Genomic DNA, 20,455 nt, shown 5'->3' with positions numbered 1-20,455 from the left:
AGTCAAAAAAACTTTTGAAAGAGGAGTACTTTTCATGTGATAATGATGAAACTGCAGGGGCTTTCATACTGTAGACATTTTAGGCTCTTAATCAAAGCTACAGTGACGGCCCTCAATTTGCATGGAGTGAGTAATGTGAGAGGGTGTGATTAGACTGTGATGACAGTGATAACTTTGGAAATAGATTCAGCAAATGTAAACTTGTGAAGTTTTGGCAGCCTAATGTATTGCACAGTCTACTCGACAAACTCAAGTCCCAGCACCTTGTCACATTTATACAAAGCTGTTGCTCATTGATTTTGCAAGTCCCCAAAATTGTTTGTTACAACCACCAAAAAATTAAGGGTGAGCTGGCACAGTAAAAAAAAACAACTTTGGCACAGTCTCTGATAGCAAATGGCTACATCTGTTCCTCTCTGCTATTTCACCCACCCTAAAGAGTAAATGTCATTATGTTTGCATCAACCAGATTGTAGCAGGAAACCTCCCAAAATCAATATGGCAGCTGTGGGCAATTCAATAACTACAGTTGATACTCACAGAGTTCCTGTTTTCCCCCCTTTTTCTCTAACAGCAGCAAAACATTGAATAAAAAAGTTAGACAAGATAACAGGAAGATAAAGAAATATAGAGCAAAAATACTAGATGAATCCCGCTTTTGTGAGTTAAATCAGGGGGTTGAATTAACCTCGTGTAATCCTCGGGGCTTGATTCGATCGCGTCCTGTATTAGCACAAAGGTCTTGCTCTTTCAGCTGGTTCAATGAGAGCCCAGCTGTAACATCAGGCAGGATGCAAAAGCCCACTCCAGGAGTTTAACCTTCCTGCTCACAGGGAATGATCATTATTTCATAGCCAGTCACTGAGGGAGACAATCCTGAACTAAAACCAACAACGACTAATGGACATTTGCTGGAAACCTTGGAGATTTATCCTTTCTGGGGCCTTGTGCAAACCTTTTAAGGACTGAGATTCTTGTTTGCTAGTTTAGAAAATATTTTTGTTTGATTGTTGTAGACCACTGTCTGAGCGGTTGACATTGACTGAAAAATCATAGTTTTCTAGAAAAAAAAAAAAGTGTTGCAGAGCTGTAGAGGGAATAGCTCAGTGCCAGTTCTGAATACTATAATAGCCCCCTGTACAGTTGACAAAACCAGGACAGGAGCAGCAGCATACCACCAGGGAAGGGACCAGTGATGGAGAACTATTTTAAGCCGGTTCACAGCCCCTCTGGGCCGGGTGAAATCAAGCCACGGAAGCACCATCATCATCGTCACCTTCACCATGACCAAGACCCTCAGTCACACAGGTAGGGTTGTCCATTTCAGTCTATTTATACCTAATGGAAATTATATAAAGAAGTTAAGGTCACACAAATGAGCTTTATGAATCAAATAGGCGACAGAGGCTGTTGATTTATGTACTTTTAGGGCTTTAAAAACATTATAAATTTCAATTAATTTTAGATTTAATTGATTAATCATGTTTGATCACATTCAAAATTCCCCTTTTTTGCATTCATACTGTTTTTGTGCCATTTTGGATTTACCTTCTGTCGTAAACTAAGGGTAACTGACTTCCTGTCTGGATACAGACCTGCTTTTACCTCCTCAGACCCTGCATGTACATATGGCTTTTCTACAGCATAGTCATCCTTTTTCATTTGATTTTTTTTGAGGAATCTCCCAGAATGTCCATTAAAGTTAAAACAATTTGCTTGAAATGTTGGGAAAATTTTCACGGATTTTTTATCAGAATTTATAGTGAATATGTTTGGGTATTATGGGGAATCTGCTTGGAAAAAGCGTTTATTTATTTATTTGATAGAGGAGGACAGTGGACAGACTCGGAAACAGGGGCGAGAGCCAGGGAGAGACATGCGGTAAAGGGCCTCAGGCCGGATTCGAATCCGGGCCGTCCGCGTACATGGGGCGCGCCTCAAACTACTCAGCCACCTGCACCCCCGGAAAAGTATTTTCATGATAATTTTTGGGATATGTTAATATATTTTAGTGAGTTATATTGAAAGTTTTGGGGGAAATTGGCTTTGAATTTTTATTGCCATTTTATTGGAAATCGGGGTAATTTATTTTGATGTTTGGTGAAATTTATTCAGATAATTTTCAGGTGATTTTATGTAGATTTAGAAAATGTATTGTGATTTTAGGGAATTTGAATTTGATATTTGGAGGAATTTGCTTATGATTTGTTTTGTTAATTAAATGCACATTTGGGAAATTATTTCTAATTTTTTAGGTGAAATTTGACTTGGAGTTTTGGGGGGAGTGGATGGGGGGGCTTTGAAATTTTTTGAGAATCTTCTTGGAAATTGGGGTATTGTATAGGTACATTTTTGGGAATGCAGTAAGAAATTTTTGGTGTGATTTTTTTGTTTGTTTGTTTTCAGGAATTTGCATGCAATTTGGGGGGCATTTTTTAATAGGAATGTTTAGGAGAGTTTCACTGGAATTTTTGGCGGAAATCTGCATTGAATTCAAATTTTCATTTTCATGAGAATCCAGGAAATTAATTTTGATGTTTGGGAGAATTAATTTGGAAATTTCACTGGAAAGTTTAATTGGAAGTTTGTGGGGAAATTTATTTTTAATTTTGTTTTCATTTTCATGGGAATCCATGAAATTTGTTTGGACATTTGGGGGAATTTGTTTGGAAATTGTCAGGTACTTTCTTTGGTCGGTTTTCTTTGGATTTGTTTTGTTATTTTAATGGAAATTTGGGAAATTATTTCTTAATTTTTTGTGGGAATTTGGGGAGGGGTGGGCTTTGAAATGTAATTTTGTTTTCTTTGAGTTTTCATTGGAGTTTAGGGGAATTAAATAATATTTTTGTTTGAAATGTTTCTGGAATTTGCATGTCATTTTGGGGATTTTTTTTACTGGAATGTTTAGGTTTTATTACATAAGTTTGGAAAATAATTGAAGAAATTTGGGGGTATTGGGATACTCAAAAATATGGTAAAGAAGTTTAGGCAATTTCTTAGAAATTTTAGGGAATTTATGTGGCTTTTGGAAAATGTCCATGAACCCCAGAACGTTTAGTGAAAATTTTGTTCACACTCAGGCTTATCAAGTCCTTGTGGTCTATCTGCAGTCATTTGTGGACATCAAAACCACTTCCTGTTCTGAGCTTTTAAACGCAGCCATTTGTGCTTATCCTGAGAAAGTGGGAGAGACTTAAAATGCATTTCAAACAAAAGCTCAGGACACAGGAGGTTAACAGGTAGACAGATTGATATGAGCTTAACCACAGAAAAGATCTGGTTTTGGATTGAAAAGGAAATAAGGGAACAGTAAAATGGTAAATGTTTGTTAGAACAGAATTATCAGAGTTGCTCCAATCTGTTCTAGGTACACCATGTTTGATGACACAGACAGAAATACAGATGACAGCCATGGGCACCACCGTCGCCATCAGCATGGACGCTATTTAGAAGACAGCCCTCCTCCCATCCCCCATCGGCACCAAACACAGCAGTTTCACCACAGCGAAGAGGATGAGATACTTTACAACTCTGAAACCCCTGTTACTCTCTCCAGGGCCTCTTCATCTTCCCTCTCTTCCTCTGACTCCTCCTCCTCCTTTTCCTCCTGGTACACCGAGGAGAGTGCCAACGATCCCTTCACTCTCCGTCACGCTGCGCAGCCACAGCACTCGCTCTCCTGCTCCAACATAGCAGACGTGCGCAGAGGTTTCAGGGAAGACGACAGCAGCGAGCCCATTGTCTTCGCCACCATCAAACACGCCAAACAGGACAGTGTTTGCAGCGAGACACATGTGAGCCCTCACAAGCAGGGAAAGGGTGGTTATTCCTCTCTGGACAGATGTCACAGTAGAAGTGCAGGCCTCCTGCAGGGCAATGCCAGCGATGTTGGGGGGGGGCGATCCAGGGCACGGCACGAGAACTATGGCACTCTTTACAAGACGGCTAGTTTGAACCGAAGCTTGGCTTTCAGCGAGGAGGATATTATGTTAGGGATCTCCCTTGGTCCCAAAAGAGCAGTGTCCTCCAGCCAGTTACCAAGCAAAGGCATTCTCAAAAACAAGGAGCCTCATAATGACATTCGCAAGGCCAAGTCAATGGAAGTGCTGTCCCCAAGAGTTTCCAAAGCATCAGATCCCAGTGGGCAGAAGGGGAAGGGGATCACTCAAGCCGAGATAGAGCAGGCAAGGGCAAATTTTGTGCAGGGGAAGTTACAATTTTCAGCCTTTCTAGATGAGATTACAAAGCAGGTTATAAGCCCGTCAGATCTCACCATCTTGGGTTTGAACAATAATAAAACTACTGTGAATAAACCAGCTCCAGGTCAAGCAGCTGGTCCAGAAAAGCCTCAGCTACCACCCAAAAAGAACAGGGAGAGCTCAGGGGAGGAGCGAGCACAGCAACCAAGACAGCAGGGCAGGCAAGAGAAAGCAGCTCGCAGCACCTCTGGCAAACACCCAGATGGCTCCAGTCCCGACAAACTCACCTCTTACCCTGCTAAGAAACACCATGGCAGTCCCCCACCCAATCACCACCTGCACTCTCCCAGCCACAAAACCCACCATGGAGGCAACCGCAAAGACAGGAGGCCCCCACCCGCTGTGGGCTCCTCAGCGGGGGACAGGTATGGTCGAAGTGGTCCTCACCTCACCGATGGCACCAGCACCAGCCCTGAACCCAGCGTGCCGAAACAGCGGCACCATCGCAAACAGCAGCAACCCACAACCTCCCACGGTAATCATACCCAGCACTTCTCTCAGCACCAGCCTCAGCAGGCGCACCCTGGCCCCGGGAACCGAAGGCCTGCCAGCTCCCCTACACCCAAGGGTGTGGAGCCAGGCCACAGATCCGAGTCTTCATCAACAAAATCAGACTCATCCAGGACCAGAGACACAGCCTCAACAGCTACCAGTCACAGCTCGGAGCAGAGTGCACGACATCATTCACCACATGAGGGGCACTCCAAACAACACAGAGTGAGTTCATTGTTCTGCTTCTTTATACACATATTATTAATTTGAAGTTATTATTAAAGATGAGAACAAAATGAAAGCCTTAAACAGACACTGAGATCTCTACTTACTTGTCTCGTCTCAGTCCTGTTTTCCTTTACAAAGACTTTATTTCTCAAGATCAAGGAAAAGAAGGACGTTAACTCATCATGACTGGAAAACAAGTGTTATCATGAGATAGTAAGATAAATAAATCATGATATCAAGAAAACAACGTTAACATACTTTTTATCACAGCAAAGTCGAGTATAACAAAATGCATCGACGCATGCACAGGACAAGTATGGGAATTAGGAATAGGCAGTAATACTGTCACATGGTTTTTGATCCTAGCCATGGTATTGCTCTGATTACCGTCATAAGGACAGCGCTGTGTGATGAGCACATGTTTATAATAAATGCCTTAAGAGAGTGTTTGTTTCTAGCAGCAGCACCACTGCCTGTGTGAGAAGATGCTGTAAAAGTGATGACAGAACTTCTACCAATGAATCAATCAATAACCCTAACCCTAAGACTGAAAAGGACTCAGGCATATATTCTCACCCCTGCAACCTCCAACGGGACAAGCGGTACAGAAAATGGATGGATATATTCTCATGTCTCAAGGCATACCACGCACTACAGTGTTATGGCAGTCAGTGTATTTTCTGGCAGTTCCATCCTGGTTGAAAGAAGCCTCAGAAATCAGGAGAAACTGTTGTTATTCCCTTTTTTGTTTTTGACAGGAAATGGAAAAAAAAATTGAAAAACAAGCTTTTTTTTTCATTTCTATCACAAAAATGGAAAATTAATAACTTTCATTTATTAATTTTAATTCTGTAATTTGTTTTCTTGTTTTAATGAAATACTTGAGCAAAAGTAAATCTTGTGACCAGTTTGAAAAGGTGAACATTTCAAAATTAAATTAAAACCTACCTAGCCACCCATTGTGTTTTACACTATAATAATAGGCATATTTGCACTACAAAGTGTTTTAAAAAATTATGTAAATAGTACAAGTAATGTTGATTTAATGGACTATATTAAAATTAGGAGTAAAATAAGTTAATAAAAACAAATAAGTCTGGGCTGTTTAAGGGATTTATCCACGTACACAGCAGGAGTCAGATTTTCAGTTCATGATTGTATCGTTTGGTGGAAAGGTTTATTTATTAGTGTGTGTATGGGGTAAATAAGTAAGTAAATAAAAAAGTAAATATTCAGAGTGATAAACAAGTAGACATTCAGTCTTATAAATGTTGGCTTATGAGCCAGAAAGAACATAAACACACTCATAAACACATTGGATGTTTATTGCACTAAGACTTTTCAGCAGCTTAAAAGAAGAGTCAACTCTGTAAATACATTTGTTAGTTTTGTCATAAAGTACATCAATAACAAAGCATGAACCAGGCAGTGTTTTTAATATTTATCAAAGTAGGTTGTTAATTTTGTCAACTCAAACTATGACCAAAAATATTTTCCAACCACATTTTTTCCATAAGAAAGACTAGACTAGCTAAACTAGATCTTTAATGTTAAAAACTTAGGTGGTACATTTTCATCAAAGAGACTAAAATATCAGTGTTGGACTATTGGTCTTATAAAATCCACGATATTTCTCCACTGTGTATATGAGAAGTGTCTGTGTTTTCATCAGTGTAATTTCATTCAATTAAAGTCTTTGTGGTGCATTTATATGAGTGGATTACATTTATATTAATTTTTCAGTAAAGCTTTTTTCAAATTAGGTCAAAGAAAATTAAGTTGTGACTAAAAGTAAAGACTTTAATGGACCAAAACTGAACAAAAATGTTTTTGTGCTAACAGTAGACTAAGACTATAAAGGTGGTAGCACTTTATTTTAGTGGGCCCTAACTACATAGGGATTTTTTAGTAATAAGTTGTATTTATCTAGAAATTTCTCAAGAGTGAGGTTGTAATTTCCTAGTAATAAGTTGGAATTTTACGAAGTAATATAAAGGATATATTTGCCTAGTAATGATATATTTATTATCAAGTAATTCCTTGTCATATTGTGGCAATTCTCTGGTAATTAGGTGGTATTTTACCCTGACCCTCTAACCCTAACTCCGTACCCTAACCCTCATAATAATTTAGCAATCGTCTGGTTATAAGGTGGTATTTTAATCTGACCCTGTTCCTCTAACCCTTACCCTTGTAATTTTGTGGCCATTCTCTGGTAATAAGGTGGTGTTTGGCAATAATGCACTTTTACGGTGGTTGCCACCTACAAATAACAAAAATAAAAATAAAAAGAAGAAGATCAAAGTGGTGTTTTATCCAGACCCCCATAATATTCTGGTAATTCTCTGGTAACATGGTGTTATTTTACCCTAACCCTCTCACCCTAACCCCCTACCCCTAACAATCCTAATATTTTGGCAGTTATCAGGTAATTAGGTGGTATTTTACTCTAACCCCTAATCCATGTAATATTGTGGTCATTCTCTGGTAATAAGGTGGTATATTACCCTGACCCTCTAGGACTGACCCTGACCCTAACTCTGGCAATGTTGTGGCATTTTTTTTGTAACTAAGTGGTATATCACCCTAACCCCTATCCCTCATAATATTGTGGCAATTCTCTGGTAATAGGTGGTATTTTACCCAGACCCTCTTACCCTAACCCTGGTAATATTTGGTAATTCTCTGGTTAAGTAATTTCTTAGAAATACGATGAGAATTTTCAATGTAAGTTGCTTGAAAATTCACATGTGGTTTCTTTATTTTGGCCCACTAAATCCAAGTAAGTCCCCCCTGAATAATTTTCCCGTAATTTTTAGGGGTAATCTTAGGGGGTTAGGGTTAGGGAAAATACCACCAAATTACCGGAGAATTTCCACAATATTACAAGGAGTTACCTGATAGTTAATACATTATTACGAGGTCAACATTTCCTAAATATCATCAAATTATTGCTTGGTAAAATGCCGACTTATCACAGGGTATACCACCTTATTTTTGAGAAATTACTAGATAATTTCCACATACTCTTTTAAGCTGTTTAAAAGTATTCAGACCTTTATTAGTGGATATAGTACAGTATGAGATGATCCCCATGTTGATTTATTAAATCTGCTGTCTAGTTTGGCTGGTGTGAGGTCAGATGCATCAGCAGCCCAGCTTAATATTCATGTTGACTTTTATTTTTTATTTTTTAATTTTTTTTTTTTTCAGATGTTCAGGGGGACAGATGGAAATCTTTTCTAATTTCTTCTTTTGGAGAGTTCTGCTCCCAGAATGACACTCAGCCTATTTCAGTGTTAAAAGTAAAGGCACATGAAAATATGTGCTGGATCTACATTTATTCATAAAACATGTGGTTTTCAAAAAATGCTCTTGTTAATGAATGGGTTTGAAATGATGATAATGTCGGCTTTCAAATGGGGTATCAATTATATTATGATGCATACAGGGTATGTTGTACACACTATTTCAAACTAGGATTCCTTACCTCTGTAATTAACATGTAATGCAGCTGTGGCATTCATGTGAATGATGAATTCAGGTCAGATCCAGAGCCACACACCTTTTTAACAATGACTTGTAAGTAAAGTTCATAAAGTTTCTGAGGCAAAGCTCTCCAAAAACGGAATTATCAGTGTGTGTTAAGAGAACATGATGAGCAATAGAATTGCAGCATTGCTCCTCTCTTGCAGAGGCAGTGTAGCTGAGTCATGGGCTATGGAGGATGTGTCAAACATTACGCATTAGACGCTGAGTCATTCTTCAGCACTGCAGCAAACACCAGTCCTGTTCTTTCAGGGTAGACTCCCATTTAAATGCCTGAATTATGAGACTATTTCTCTTAGAAACAGTCCTGGATCATTTGTTTATTATGAATGAATCATGTAAGCGGAGAGAGAAACAACACAGCAGAAACATGCCTGCAGTAGCTGACAGTAGCAGCCAGCACAATGTTAAATGTGAGATCGAGTTGGTTGGATAAGAGCAAGTATCACATTGCTGTTATGTAAGTGTCTGTCCAGTCTGTCCAGTCTCACTGTGTACTGATAAACACATACAACATTACGTAACATTTCCTATTTCCATAGGGCCACAGTGTAGGATTCACTCTCACTGACATGCTTTTGTCAATTTACACATGCATATGCACCGGCGCAGAGACAAAGTCACGCACATGCATCTGTGTTTTCACCAGCAACGTATAGCTTCACCAAAGTGATCGATTCTAGTGTAGTCATATCCGGGCGAATGTCTGCTATGACTCAATTTATTCAATCACCATGTCCGCTGCAGTTCTGATGGGCCGATGATGAGTACTGGGTGTTTCCTGACTTTAACCAATGCAGCCCTGCTGATGTTTTTATTGGCACTGTGGGCAGTTATATACAGGGCCTTTTTCATCTATAGCACCATGCCATGCAGCCTAGTACTGCTGTGTCGCTTCACGCCTAGAATATCCAACTTTAAATGACCTTATTTCAAAGCTCCAGTTCAGCCTTTAAATATTTACTGTACATGTGTTTGGAGTGAGTATTTGAACTGAGGCAGGTTTGATCTGGCTCCTCTCCAGAATTCAAGTGAAACAATGATGCTGAGGTTAAAGCTGTGACCTTCAGTAAGGAGTATTAGGGAGTGTTTACACTGGTGTTAGGTGATGAGAGAGAGACTTTCTTTCTGAGAACAGTGAGGGTCACAACAAGTCATGAAATGTGGGTGTAAAGCCAAGCTTTATGGATCCTTTCTAAACTGAATGTACCAGAAAAGGGATGCTAAAATCTGTACGGGGCAAGGTTGGTGAAGTATGAAAGTATAAATGCCAGTATTATAGAGTAAAACATGCCTCCTGTATCTTACAACAATCATGCTTCTCTCTCCTAATATCTTTTTATTCTTTTACCAGGAAACACTTTGGGATGCTGATCATCTCCGGTGAGTGTGTTATAAATAAAAGTGACTTCCTCTCTGCAACCTTCACAGCTCCCTCACCCTGTTTGCACTCCCGTTCATGTAATGAATCAGTGATTATTAATCAATCACAGTAATGAGCCTCCTCTCACCCTCCATTCCTGTTCTAACAGGAAGTGGTGTATTAATGGAACTCATTTACATAATCAGTTGTTGCTAATATATGTGCATGTGACAGAGGAACAGAGGAGAACAGAGACCAAACAATATAAACACCCGTTTGCTGTTAATTTCAAATTACTGAAGTAGCTAATTATAGTTAAGCTACTAGAATTACTGCCTACTTTTACTTTTTGAGTAGTTTTTACCATCAGTAGTTTCTCTTTTATTTGGGTATATTTTGGGAGAAGTATTGTACAGAATTTGCTGGGCCCCTGAAAACCCCGGAGAATATGCCCTCCCCCATTGTAATTTACTGATGATGTCAATGCACGTAACCCCTTTGATTACTTTTTCCATTCATTACTGCCACATTTCAGCCATTTTTTCCCAAAAAAATTACCTTTCTTGCCCTTTTTGGTCATTTTTTGCCTGTATTTGAAATTTTCTTTGCATTTTGCCAATTTCTGCAACATCTTCTTGCAACTTTTGCCTATTTTAGCTACCTTCTTGGTTTTTTTTTTGCCAACTTTTGCTATTTTTTGCTGCTTTTTGCCCATTTTTACCCATTCATGCCACTATTTGCCACTTTTAACCAGTTTTTTGCCACTTTTTTCTACTTCCTTTTGGCACCTTACCAAATTTTTTCAACTTTTTTGTCACTTTTTGCCCATTTCTAAAACACCTTTTTGCAGCTTATTTCAGCTGTCTTTTGTAATTTCTTGTCACTTTTTGCAACTTTATACCAATTTATGCCATCTTTACCCCTGGGCAGAGTGATTACACGAGTTTTACATGTGTTTAGTTGTGTTTGGGTGTTGTCTTTGTTATCCTTGCTGGGGGTCATGTTTCGGGTGGATTGTGTTTTTATGTTGTTGTTAGACACATTTGCACCATGTGTGAAGTTATCCACTGTTTGGGTTCTCATGTGTGACTTTAGGTGCTCCTAAGAATGCATAGTGCATATTTTAATCAGTATGCATTGCCCTGCAATGAGGTTGACTCCCTGCTTTGTTCTTGCCAGAGGAAACCCACTTCACTACAGATTTTTGAGAGTCACTGCAGCTCTGTCATACATGTTAAATGGTTGGCTTTTCCCTAACAACCAGATTGGAGTTTTAGATGATGTTATTGCATATCAAGGAAAGATCATATTTTAATTATCAATCTCCTCGGGCATTATGATAGCTATTCAGTAATTTAAGTAAACCTGTAATTAAATACTTTTCACTTTTGCTTGAGTAAGTTTACGGACCAGTAATTTTACTTCCACTTAAGAAAATCTTAACCAAAATAACTGCACTACTTGAGTACAATAGTCTTATACTCTCTCGACCTTTGACTAAAACCAAACTACATTTATACAAAAAAGAAGATAAAAGAAAAGAAAGACGACACTTATCACCTTCCTGGATGTAATATAGAGTGTGTATGTCCAGAGGTGGAAAAAGTACACAACTATTGTACTCAAGTAAAAGTATAGTTACTCTGGATAGAATTTACTTATGTACAAGTAAAAGTATTCGTCTTTAACTCTACTCAAATAAAAGTAAAAACTATTTGATTTAAAGTTTACTGTAAGTACTGAGTAGCCAGAGAGGAGTTGTCCAATAAAAATTGATCTTTCCTTATCGCCAATAAGGGCTGAACGATTTGCAAAAATAATCGAATTGTGATATTTTCAGGTTCCTCATCTTATATATTTTTCAATAAATACAAGCAATAAACCATTCTATATTATAACCTACACAGTATTATAAAGAATATATTAGGGCAAAACACAGCCCATTTGCAGCAACAACAAGAGAATAGATCTCCAGCATGTTCAGGTTATTTCACACCTCTATGATAAAATAAAATCCACAGCAACATTGTCAGGGTTAATTAACCTCACGTGGAGTTAATTTAACACTTTCAAAGTATCTCTGTTGGTCAACACCACAAAGTCAAACTCTATCATCATCATCATCATCTACATCATTATCATCATCTTTATTAGCAGAAATGGAAGTCTTTTGATAGTGTGTCTTTACAATATAGAGCTGCAGTAACTCTTGAATGTATGTGGTGAGGTGGGTCTCCTCTGGCAAGAACAAAGCAGAGAGTCAACCTCAGCGCAAGGCAATGCATACTGTTTAAAATATGCACTATGCATTCTTAGGAGCACCTAAAGTCACAGATAAGAACTAAAACTCAGTGGATAACTTCACTCATGGTGCAGATGTATCTAACAACAACATAAAAAAAACAATCCACCCGAAACATGACCAAAAGAACCCCAGCAGGGTGAAGTGTTCACCCAAACACAATTAAAAACATGTAAAAAATTCGTGTAAACACTCTGCCCACGGGCTTGATAGCAAACTCAGATTTGAAATCACAGACAGAGCTTGGATCAATTGACTCTTTACAGAGTTGAACTTACACTGATGGATCAACACTGTCAAACAACTCCAACACTAAAGACCATTTCACTCAAACTGAGTCAAAATTACACTTTCAAAGGTTAATCTTGACCCTGAGAGATTAACACTCTAGTTTTTGCTGTGATGTGGAATCATTCTCTTTGTGCTACTGTGTGGTTGACAGAAGTGGAAAAAGTACAAGAGTGTTGCACTCAAGTAAAAGTAAAGTTACTCTGGTTAAAACTTAAGTAGAAGTCAAAGCACTGATTTCAAAAAGTCCATGAAAAACTACTTGATTACTGCTCCCCAAAAAATGCTGGGATAAAAACATCCCAATCTGGGTAGTTTTCAACTCCTCTGCTGGGTAACTATTAGACCAGCTACACGCTGACCAGCAAAATGGGTTATTCGTTTAACCCAGCAAGATGGGTTGAAAATTAGTCCAAATGCGGGGTTAAAATCCTCCAGTGCTGGGTTGATTCTACCACATAAATAAGTTCAATATTTTTATCCAAATTTTGGGTTATAATAACTGGAATGCTGGGTTAATTTTACCTCATTTATACATTATTAGTTCCATGTTCATGACAATAAAATCTGTGAAAATATTACATTGATAACACACGTCTAGTAAACAGTTACATTTATTTGATCAACTGACCTACTTGAAAATATACCCAAGGTGAAATGTGGCACATTTTTACTGTTTTATGACACTGTAGACTGCATCGAATGCACAAGGACTTTTTAAAAACTTTTTAAAGTCATACTTATTTGTTTATAGCTCCATATATTATTAATTCTCTTTTATGTCCCCCTTGTTTGTTTTAAGAAAAGCACAGCAAATTTCGTTGTACACTGTGTAATGCCAGATGGATTTGTTTCACACATTCAGTAAGAAACACAGAAACGGGCATATCCATCTGCTTTGCAAGGTTAGATGATGGTCGCCTTAAAGCAGGAAGTTTTCTTCATTTATTGTCTGACCTGAAAGACAGACACACATAAAGCAAAGATATCTTGTCAGTTTTACAACATGAAAAAACTGCATATCTGCAGTGGACTCATTAACAAGCTCATATCCAACAGTGAAGCTTGTTTCTTACATAATCTCTGCCTGAACAAATTAATGTTGCCATGGTGATGGTATTACAGAGGACCACAGACTAGCTAACATTCATAACTGGTGAAGCTCATACAGTGTTTTGAATAACTCAGCAGCTGGGTTATACGGTCAGCTGTTTAAATTTGAATTCGAACTTTAACTGAAGCAAAGCTAACAAGCTGCAACATTAAAGCACTAAACATGGCTTACACAGCACATTTTTTGTTAATCTATAGTTAGCACTGTAACTCCCACTAGAAAATAAAAGAGAGCATCACTTCTTACAGTTTCCCTACCAGCGTAGTGCAACTATCAGCTGAAACTTTAGCTAATGCTAGCTTAGTTGGCTAACTTTAATAGCTGCATTGACAGCTATTAGTTAGTATTGTTTACACAAAAACTACCCAACTGAAAACAACCCAGAAAAATGACCTGATAGGCCTAACCCAGTGCTTGAGTAGATAAAATAACCCAGCATTTCTTAGTGTGTGAGTAAATGTAATTAGTTACTTTCCATCCCCGTGTATGTCTGTTGAGTCATTGTTCCCCACATCATCCCACTTTTATAAGTCTGCAGATCTGGCTTCTTGTCATGTTAAGCACAGTCCACTTTTACATATTTGAGTCTTTGGATTGATAAAATATACAGTAATTTAAGTAAACCTTAACTTGTAAACAAACTACAGCAGCCTTCTTTAAATTACAAAAGATATTTTTATAATGGGTTCAATATAAACATGACATCAGGAACAAGACGGTTTAAGCGGTTATTCTCAGCTCTGTAAGACTTCCTTTTGTGTTTTATGTAGCATAACAGTAAATGGTTGAAAACTGTGGTGAGGATTCACTTCTTTCATTGTTAATTTTTAAGCATAAAAACAACTTTTCTCATTTTTAGAGCACTGCAGGAGGAGAATTCAGATCTTCACCAGAACTTGCTGCAGACTGTGGTTTGTATTGAGAGCTTGGAAGTGGAGCTGCAGAGAACCAGGGACGAGCTCAGCCATGTCAAAGACAAATACAAAAGGTCTAGTATCACAAGCAGATCATACTCCTAGATGCATGACTGCATGACTAAGCACATGCACAAACATATGTTGAAAGTTTCAGCAGGCAGGGAGACACATGTTCCTGCACACATGGTACAGTACAGAGAAAACAACATGCTTTAATATGAGAATGGCTTTGTGCGCACACATATAGCCTCCAGAACAAACTGTAATCAATAGTGTCCCATTAAGTTTACCTATAGCTTTACATAAAAGTGTCTATAGATTAATTGACCCATGGAAAATACTGGCAACGGCCACACATCCCTCTGTTTATTTCCAGTTCTCTTCTCCCCTTGCTGACTTTTTTCTCTGGCAAGTAGGTCCAGAAACATTTGTTCTGTTCCTTCACACTCAACAGTGAGAGTGTTATCAGGCCTGTATTTGTCAGCAAACAACTGCTGTGCTCCACCAGGCACACATTCTCAAACAAGCTGGAACAACTGCTGTGAGTGGTCAGCTCTCTCTGGGCTGCTGTTTGGTATCAGTTGTTTGATATTCATTAGAGGGGGTTGTGCTCGCCATTGAAACAACCGGCTTTAACTATGGCAATTGTGATAATATGCATGACAGTATCACTACTTTGTTTGACTGATGTTTACCCCTCTTATCTCCTCTATGCCTCTATTTCTCATGCAGCCTTCTAGAGAGCCACTCTGGGACCAAACAGTCCAATAACCTGCTGGGAGAACATCTGCATATAGCGGTGAGAAAAATAACACCACTGACAGAATAATAAGAGTGATACTGTCTGCAACAGACAACGATCCTCTCTTCACATGTAAAATACACCTGACTGTATGCTTGCTGATCGTGTTCACAGTCAGAGAGCCTGAACAGCGAGAGGAAGCACCTACTGAACCGTGTGTCCGAGCTGAGCTCAGAGTTGGATGATGCCCACAGAACCATGGCCTCCCTGGAGAACATTAATGTGAGCACGGTGCCATCTAGTGGACGTTTATGCACACTTCTGCATGCAGTTGTTGACAACACAGCAGACATTTTGATGATTCTGTTGAGTACTCTATTGCATTGGTTCCCAAAGTGGGGGTCGCTAAACACCAAAGGGAGGTCATGTAATGATGTCTCAAAAAAACAAAGAGAAATTTAAAATTATTTTAAGTGATATATTTATCTATAATTGTAAAAGATAACCTCAAAATTAGTTTAATTTAAAATAAATTAATTGTTATTTGGTGTGTGTAAATGTAAGTAAGGTTCAGAAAAACTCCCTAAAATGTAAATTTATCCAGATGCTTTGTGCAAAATTGTACACTTTAACCACCTGCAGGGAGCATGAGGGTCCCCGCTCTCTGCCCTTATTATTTTATGGCTCACAGACTGCAAAGTTTGGGAACCCCTACTTTATTGGAATGAAGAGACCTCTCTGGAAAGAGATCTTTGGCATTGAATTGGACTTCAAATACATATGAGCAACTCTCATTCAAATACAGGGGTTGTAATTACTTACTTTAACCGAATTTTGCAATGCTATTGTTTACTGAGGTGCAAAGTTTAGACTATAAAGCAGTAGAAACACACACATTCCCTACTCCCTATCCACTATATAGTGAGCAGCATATAGTTGACTATATAGTGGACTCAACTGCAAAACACAAAAATAATTTCGGACATCACTCCAGCCACAGGCAATAACGTCATCACTGTCTCACAATTAAAATGTTTAGCAACAACAGCTCATAGATTTTGATGACAACGGCTGAGGATCAACATTAATAGTAGAATTTCACTGAAAACTAACAATAAATGTAACACCCCCCCAATAAAAATACTAATAAATAAAAAAGTTTGTGTCTTAAGTGGCTAAATAATATACATTTTTGTGTGTATTATCCTTACTTTTGCATAAAGATGACGGTCTGATGTCTTGTAATCCTCATGGGGGAAAAAAGTTACTCTGTTTTGAATCCTTAACATTTTCTGTCATATTTGAGAGCAGCAACCGCAATGCATGATGGTAAATATTGCTGGGTTAGTGACCATCGGTTGTTCACTACTTTTCACAACGCATTGTGGGATAGAATGTGTGCACTATATAGTGAATGACAATGCTCACTCAGAATTCGGACACCACTACAAAATGGTGCATTCACTATATAGTGCACTATATAGTGGATAGGGAGTGATTTCAGACACAGCCATTGTCTTTCACAAGCTGAGTGAGCTAAGAAAGCGGACCACCACAGCTTTATTAGACTGCCTGAAATAAAAAAACAAGAAAATATAAATATTTTAGACATTTTTCAAAAACTTTTTTGAAAATAAAATGTTATTGGTATTTATTGGCAAATAATAAACTGAGAAACCAAATAGTTCTTTATCATATATATAATAAACAAAAAATGTAATATTTTGTATGGCCTTCTTTGGCCTTGATAACTGCTGTCGTTCATGCTGCTATTGTTTTTATGGATTGTTCCACAGTCTCTTTTGTTATTGAGTTCCAAATAGTTTCTAGCTGTTCCCACAGACTTGCTTTAGATGAAACTTTAGTTAGATCAATCTTTGAATCTACTAAATCCCAAATTTGTTTGATTCAAATCCGGACTTTGACTCAGCCAGTCCATCAGTTGTAGTACTAGAGATTCCTTTTTCTTGGTCTCTGCTGTCTAAAAGCTTTGAAGTATCCTGGTAACAGAATCAGGACAACTCTATCAATAAGACTTCTTAGTCTTTATCTCTAAAAACTCCTCTAAAATAGTGCAGAGAAAGTCATTACAATCAAACATGCATGACAAAATTACACATGAAATGTATAATGTTGAAAATAACATGCAAGTTTCCATTAGTGATGCATCAATGTGCAGTTAGCATGGCTTTGCTGTTAGAGTTGTTTAAGGTGCAGCTGTATTTTTTCACCACTTGTGTGGTAAATCTGAGGGTTTTTATGATGTTTTTAAGTCTTTCCTTTCTATTTGTTTTTGCTCAAATGTGCAGTTCATCCCATTTTTCAAGTTTTACTATATCAGGACATCCATCAGAGAAAACTCTGAGAGTACTCTGGGATTCTTCTACATTGGCATGACCGAATTAATGGCTAATATCTGTGTTTTGTGTCATCATCAGGTGCCGTGCTTGATCAAGGAGTTACTGGAGAAGCACTTTAATTCAGCTGAGGTGATACAGAAGCTGCTGTCAGCCTGTTTTTCAAACAACCAATCTGCTAACTCACCACAAGCAGACATCCAGTCTAACACCTCAACAGTGGAGGAAGCAGCACATTATTGGCAGAAGAAACCAGAGACGGCTCAACAGAGAGTCACAGCCTTCATACCATTCAATCAGGGGGGTAATGAAGGCCGTCCCTCAGGACAGGATGAGTCCAGGCACAGCCCACCTTTCTCTGTAAAGGACATCAGCACTGCCATCTACAAGAACATGGCTGCCAGTTATGCTGCCAGACCTCGACCCCTCTATCCTCAGAGCCAGCAGCAACCTCAGTTAAGCACCAACCACACTGATGCCCCCACAATGCACCAGCAGGCCCGTGTGGGCGGTGACGGCTGGATGGGGAACGGGGAGGTAAAGGTAACACTTGTGGAGCAGGATGTTGTGGATGTGACCTCCGCGTCAGCCCAGCAGATCCTGGATGAGTTCATGCAGCAGCTGCAAGCACATAAGGAGGTGGGAGGAGGGAAGGAGCAGCAGGGCGGGTGGAGCCAATAAAACAGGAAAAGTGGCAGACTGAACGTGTCATCTAACAGCATGGCAGGATGAATATATATTCTCTTTTTATTGGAATATAATATGTATTTATTTATGTAATTGTGGTCAGATTCAAACAACAACTGTTCTCCTACAGCTTTGAAAATTAAGATCATTATTGTTATTATAAAAAAGCATCAATATGAATGTTCAGGGAAAACATAAAGAATTCAAGTCAGACTGCAGATCGAATATCTGTGTTGGAAACTGACATCCACCTTACATCAGCCAGGCCAACATCTTGATTTGATCTCAGCCCAACACTCAGATCTGACATCAACATCAGGTTTGATATCAGCCCAATGCAAGGATCTGATACCAAACCTCAGAGTTTGATGTCTACCCAACATCTGGATTTGGGATTGCTTTGGAACAGTTGTAGAATTAGTTGTTTCTCAACCAGAATGTCTGGGGTTTAATCTTAAACTCCTGCAGCCACATGTCAGTGTGTCCCCAAGCAAGACACTGAACCCCCAAACTGTCCCAACTGGATGGCTGTAAGCAGGTAACTGAGACCTGCGGTGTAAAAGGCACTTAAAGGAGATGAATAGAAAGCTATACGAGCTCTAGTGCATTCACCTTTTACATTTTCTGTCAACCAGCTGTTGGATTATGATGTTTGTTTCTTGTTTTTGGCATCTGCTGATTATAAAAGTCATGCTTTGACGTCAGCCCCAAACTGGAATCTGACGTGAGCAAAACTTAAGGATTTGATGCCCCACCCCGTGTGAGTAACAGGGGGGGAAAGTAAAAAATTACTTTTACTGGTACTTAAGTTACTGTAATTGAGGAGCTTTTTTTCTTTACTTGTACTTTTCGAGTAGCTTTTAAAACCAGCAATCTTTACTTTTACTTTTCATATGGTAGCAATAAAAAATATTATACATTAATATTTTATTCTGCTTTCATTGAGCTATTTTTTCACCTACAACTAACCTAATTATTGAATCATATATTCATAAATTTTAACCCTTTGAATGCCAGTTTTTTGTCATGATGCCACCATGTTTTTTCAATGAAAAAAAGCAGAAAAAAATAATTCTTTTCAATATGCTAAATGCAAAGAAATTTTTTGTGTTGATTTATAACAGCCAGGGATTTGTCAGTGATTAGCAGTAATATTAATTTAATGCATTATTAATGTTTGTGCAATGTCACATGCTCAGTCTCAAGCTGCTAAGCACAAAAAATGTGATTTTCATACAGTAGCTATAAAAAATATTATATATTAATTTTTTTTATTCTGCTTTCATTGAGGTAATATTTTTCAGCTACAGCTGACCAGATTTTTAGTATCAAATATTTATCATTTCTAAAGATTTTAACCCTTTGAATGCCACTTTTTTTGTCATGATGCCACCATGATTTTTCGATGAAAAAGCAAAAAAAAGATAATTTTCGACATGCTACATGCAGTCTGATTTTTTTTGTGTTGAATTATTAGAGCCTTAAATATTTAAATGCCACTACTAAATACTACATTCACATTTAATTCTACTTTCATTGAGCTAATTTTTCTCACCTACTACTGCCTGAATTTTAGAATCAAAAATACATGTTTTCTAAAGATTTTAACCCTTTGAATGTCATTTTTTGTCATGCTGTCACCATGTTTTTCAATGAAAAAATACAAATATTTATATATAATTTCAGTATGCAACATGCAAAGTAAATTTTTGTGTGTTGAATTATTACAGACTGGGATATGTCAATGATTAGCAGTAACATAGATTTTATACATCATTATTTTTGTGCAATGTCACATGCTCACTCTTAATCTGCTAAGCACAAAAAATGTGCTTTTACTATGGTAGCTGTAGAAATACTTTATATTACTATTTTATTCTACTTTCATTGACCTAATTGTTTTCACCTGTAACTGAAATAATTATTGATATCAAATATTCATTAATTTTGAAAGGTTTTAACCCCTTTGAATGCTAGTTTTTTCTCATGGAGCCACCATGTTTTTCAGTAAAACAAAACAAAAAGAGCTTGAAAAATTATTATTTTAGATATGCTACATGCAGAGTATTTTTTGTGCTGAATTATTACAGCCTGGGATATGTAAATGATTAGCATAACACTGATTTTTATACATTATTATTTTTTGCATGCTTTTTT

General features: G+C 38.0%; 1 protein-coding gene across 1 annotated transcript; it reads left to right on the top strand.

Annotated features, from left to right (window-relative positions):
* The first annotated feature begins 887 nt into the window (after positions 1 to 887).
* Positions 888 to 19,038, top strand: LOC121516506. Its single transcript, XM_041797834.1, has 7 exons — positions 888 to 1,308; positions 3,368 to 4,976; positions 9,883 to 9,911; positions 14,455 to 14,583; positions 15,245 to 15,311; positions 15,429 to 15,536; positions 17,693 to 19,038. Exons 1-7 carry the CDS (start codon positions 1,196 to 1,198, stop codon positions 18,290 to 18,292), a joined length of 2,655 nt encoding a protein of 884 aa, XP_041653768.1. The 5' UTR covers positions 888 to 1,195; the 3' UTR covers positions 18,293 to 19,038.
* The last annotated feature ends 1,417 nt before the right edge of the window (positions 19,039 to 20,455 follow it).

The sequence above is a fragment of the Cheilinus undulatus genome, linkage group 10 (assembly GCF_018320785.1).
Source record: "Cheilinus undulatus linkage group 10, ASM1832078v1, whole genome shotgun sequence".
Classification (NCBI taxonomy): Eukaryota; Metazoa; Chordata; class Actinopteri; order Labriformes; family Labridae; genus Cheilinus; species Cheilinus undulatus.
The sequence above is the reverse complement of the archived record's forward strand: the minus strand, read 5'-3'. Positions and strand labels throughout refer to the sequence as shown.

Coding starts and splice junctions, on each gene's coding strand:
- LOC121516506 (XM_041797834.1), top strand. CDS start 1,196: ATGGAGAACTATTTTAAGCCGGTTCACAGCCCCTCTGGGCCGGGTGAA. Junction 14,584..15,244: donor GTCAAAGACAAATACAAAAG/GTCTAGTATCAC, acceptor TTTCTCATGCAG/CCTTCTAGAGAGCCACTCTG. Junction 15,312..15,428: donor GAGAACATCTGCATATAGCG/GTGAGAAAAATA, acceptor TCGTGTTCACAG/TCAGAGAGCCTGAACAGCGA.